Raw genomic sequence first — 3,449 nt, forward strand, 5'->3', positions numbered from 1 at the left:
TGTCTCCCGGCTGCCCTCGGGGGAAAGACGTCATGACGGGTGAAGAGCAGAGAGACGTTTCATCGGTGGACTCTTCTGTCACTGTGTTTGCGCGCCTGTGTGTGTGTCACCATGGGCTGTGCAAAATCCACTGTATGACAATAAAAGTTTGTTTTGTTGTTTATATTTGGATTTTTATTAAATATATTGTATCTATTGTACATTTGTATTTTAGTCTATCCTCCAAGGTATCTGGCTACTCTACTGAAAGTTGATTGACACATGTAAGCAAGAAAGTGCTTACAAGAATGCAGTTTACTTGCAGATTGGAAACAAGAATGCAAATAAGCTAGTAATATAAAAACTAGGAGATTAGGAAATGTGTACAAATGTGAAAATCGGATCTGTGGTGTGAAGCAGAAGTTTGAGATGCTATAGCAGTGGATGAATGGAGACATTATTTGTGTCAAACAACAACCAATGCCCCTACAACAGGTGGAATTGCCTTTGTACTAATGTTTATTAAATGTTTACATGCATGTGTAAATAAATTATCAACCTGTTAATTTTACTTTGAGAGACAACATTTAATAACTGATTGAAAGAGAAATAGCACTATTTCCTTGTGAGAATTGTGTAGGGATCAAACGAAGGATTTCAAGGTCATGTCGTGTATTTAATGTCATGACCAAATGAGAATGGCACCGTCTGACCCTGCTGATAACAAACACTCTCCTTTGTGATCAAAAATGACACTCTGGACAGCATCGTCATGCCCCAGGAGGCTGGAGATCTGGGAGGACGCCAGCTCCAGCACCTTGACCGAGCCCTCATTACTGGCCACAGCCAGTGACCTTCCTGAAGGACTGAACGCCACTTGGTTGCTGGCGTGTGGCCCAGTGTCCATAGTTTCCATGGCCTCCACCTTCCTAAGATCCCATAGCTTGACCACTCCGAATGAATCACAGGAGGCCACGGTGTCGCCCGCGGCGTTGAAGACGGCGTGGTTGCAGGAGTGCTGGTGGCCGTAGAAGGTCTGGGCGCACAGGCTGGCCCTGGCGTCCCACAGAGACACAGTCTTATCGGCCGAGCAGGTCAGGAGCGTGCTGGAGGAGGGCAGGAAGACCACGCTGTTGACCGAGTCCACGTGGCCCCGCAGGACGCTGCGACAGCGCTCGCTCTGCACGTCCCACACCCGCGCCGTGGCGTCCATCGAGCAGGACGCCACAAAGTCACCGCACGAGTGGAAGGAGCAGCCCCAGGTGGCGTGGGCGTGGCCCTCCAGGGTGAGGACGCAGCGGCCCTGAGAGAAGTCCCAGACCCTCACGGTGGTGTCACCGCTGGTGGTGGCCAGGATCCCACCGCTGGGATGGAAGCTGCAGCCAGAGAGCCAGTCGCTGTGGCCCTCCCCCGTCATCACCAGCTCCCCCGCAGGCATGCCCCACAGCTTCCACCGCTGGTCGTCACCGGACGACGCCACAACCAATTTGCGAGGGTGGAGAGCCAAGCAGCTGATTGGTCGAGTGTGGGCTTTAAGAGAGTTGGTGAGGCGGAATCCTGAGGGTTTGGGGGCCAGACCAGCCAGGGCCTTCATCTGGACCAGGGACGGACTCACACGGCTGTCAGTAGGAAACTCTGAGTCCCTGGGGTGTTTGTGAGCTGTGTTTGTACCAGGATCTTTATCATGGTCATGGTTCTGGAGCTGGACACTTCTCTCAGGCCTGGCCTGAAGCTGCTCCTGTGGTGCAGTCGGTTGACCTGGATGTTGGTTGGCCGACCTGATAGTGGAGGCCGAGTGTGCCTTGCGCAGAGTGACCTCCAGGCTCTGGGCTTGTCCAAATGCTTTGTCCCTCTCTAAACTGACCAGCATCTTCTGCCTCAGTGCCACTTGGTACTTGTCGCTCAGCTGCTTCAGCGCAGGCTCATACGAGGCATAGTGCTTCTTCAGTCGTTTAATGTCCTCTATGAGCTTGTTCTTCTCTTGGGCCACACGTTTATGTTGCATACGGTGAAAATCCCTCTCTTTCTGAAGCTTGACTAGTGTCTCACTGGCTTTGAACCCCGCCTGCTGGTAGCTGTCCCTCTCTCTCTGCGCGTTCCTCAGCTCGCTGTCCAGGAGTTGGGTGTGCGTGTGCGCGTCAGGGACGCACTCCACCTGCGCGCCTCTCCAAGAACCCTTCTGCGCCATCTCATACCATTCAGCTTGGAAACAATCCAGGGTTCTGCTCATGCCCATTTTCACGAGCCAATTGCGGAGGAAGTCATCTACCACCTCCGGGATGTTGGAGAGGGACTGCTGGGCAGGGCTGGTCCTCGGTACTGACCCCGGGTCGGCTGTAACCTCAGCATCGCGCATCGCTCTCAGAACCGCTTCCAGATCATCCTCCCCCTCCGCCACACTCCTTTCATCATCTGGCACAATCTCCTCATATTGATAATCGTCCTCTGAGTCTTCCGGTAAAGATACCGTTTCGAGATAGTATGGGCCGTCAACACATTCGTGCGCAGTTTCATATTTCGCAGCCATTTCTCATCATCGTCCTTTGCTTTTCCTTGTGTCTTGTTTATCGGTTGCTATGGTCACATACTGGCTCACTAAACATTCTCGCGAGAAGTGTCTCTTCCTGCTTCCTCGTTCCTGATCTCAGAGGTGTTGCATTGCTTTTGACGATTTGACCCAATGACTTTAGTCATGTAAATACCTATCTACTCTCTCTGCTTGGAATCAGTTGCAAAGTTATCTTGATCTTCAGGAGCTGGTCTCACTGGATGCATTTAAAGTGTTTTCAGCCGCTTGCTGAAGTGTGTCCGTTCGCATGAGATTTAAACCACTCAACCAGTAGAGGGCAGTAGAGGTCCTCATAAACCTGCAGCCTACCACGGTTACTTCAACTGATTGCGATTTTAAATGACATGGAAGCACATCTGGATGATCTGGCTGTAGATGTTTTGAATGTTGATGAATGTTTCTTATCTCATAATTCTGTAATGTGTCCTTGTTTTGGTTTTTAATTGTTAACCTATAGGCTAGCCTGTGCTTGTTAATGTCTGCAACCCTGGACTGCTGCCTGTCTTGGGCAGGACACTGGAAAAATAGATTTGTAATCTCAATTGTCCCATCTGCATTATTGAGGTAATGGAAAAAAACACGAGGCTGCATTTGCACAGGCTGACAGGAGAAACTAGTAGTCTACTAGGCGGTAAGACCAGAGTCTAGTCTACTAGGCGGTAAGACCAGAGTCTAGTCTACTAGGTGAGACCAGAGTCTAGTCTACTAGGCGGTGAGACCAGAGTCTAGTCTACTAGGAGGTGAGACCAGAGTCTAGTCTACTAGGCGGTGAGACCAGAGTCTAGTGTACTAGGCGGTAAGACCAGAGTCTAGTATACTAGGCGGTGAGACCAGAGTCTAGTCTACTAGGCGGTGAGACCAGAGTCTAGTCTACTAGGCGGTGAGACCAGAGTCTAGTGTA

General features: G+C 50.7%; 1 protein-coding gene across 1 annotated transcript; it reads right to left on the minus strand.

Moving 5' to 3' along the window:
* Nucleotides 1-661: 661 nt before the first annotated feature.
* On the minus strand, nt 662-2,506 carry spag16 (sperm associated antigen 16; the record flags this gene model as incomplete). The annotated part of the gene is made up of 1 exon (XM_084450093.1): nt 662-2,506. The coding sequence occupies one exon, from the start codon at nt 2,504-2,506 to the stop codon at nt 662-664; it is 1,845 nt and encodes a 614-aa protein (XP_084306219.1).
* Nucleotides 2,507-3,449: the final 943 nt, after the last annotated feature.

This window comes from Borostomias antarcticus (genome assembly GCF_949987555.1).
Source record: "Borostomias antarcticus genome assembly, chromosome: 15".
Classification (NCBI taxonomy): domain Eukaryota; kingdom Metazoa; phylum Chordata; class Actinopteri; order Stomiiformes; family Stomiidae; genus Borostomias; species Borostomias antarcticus.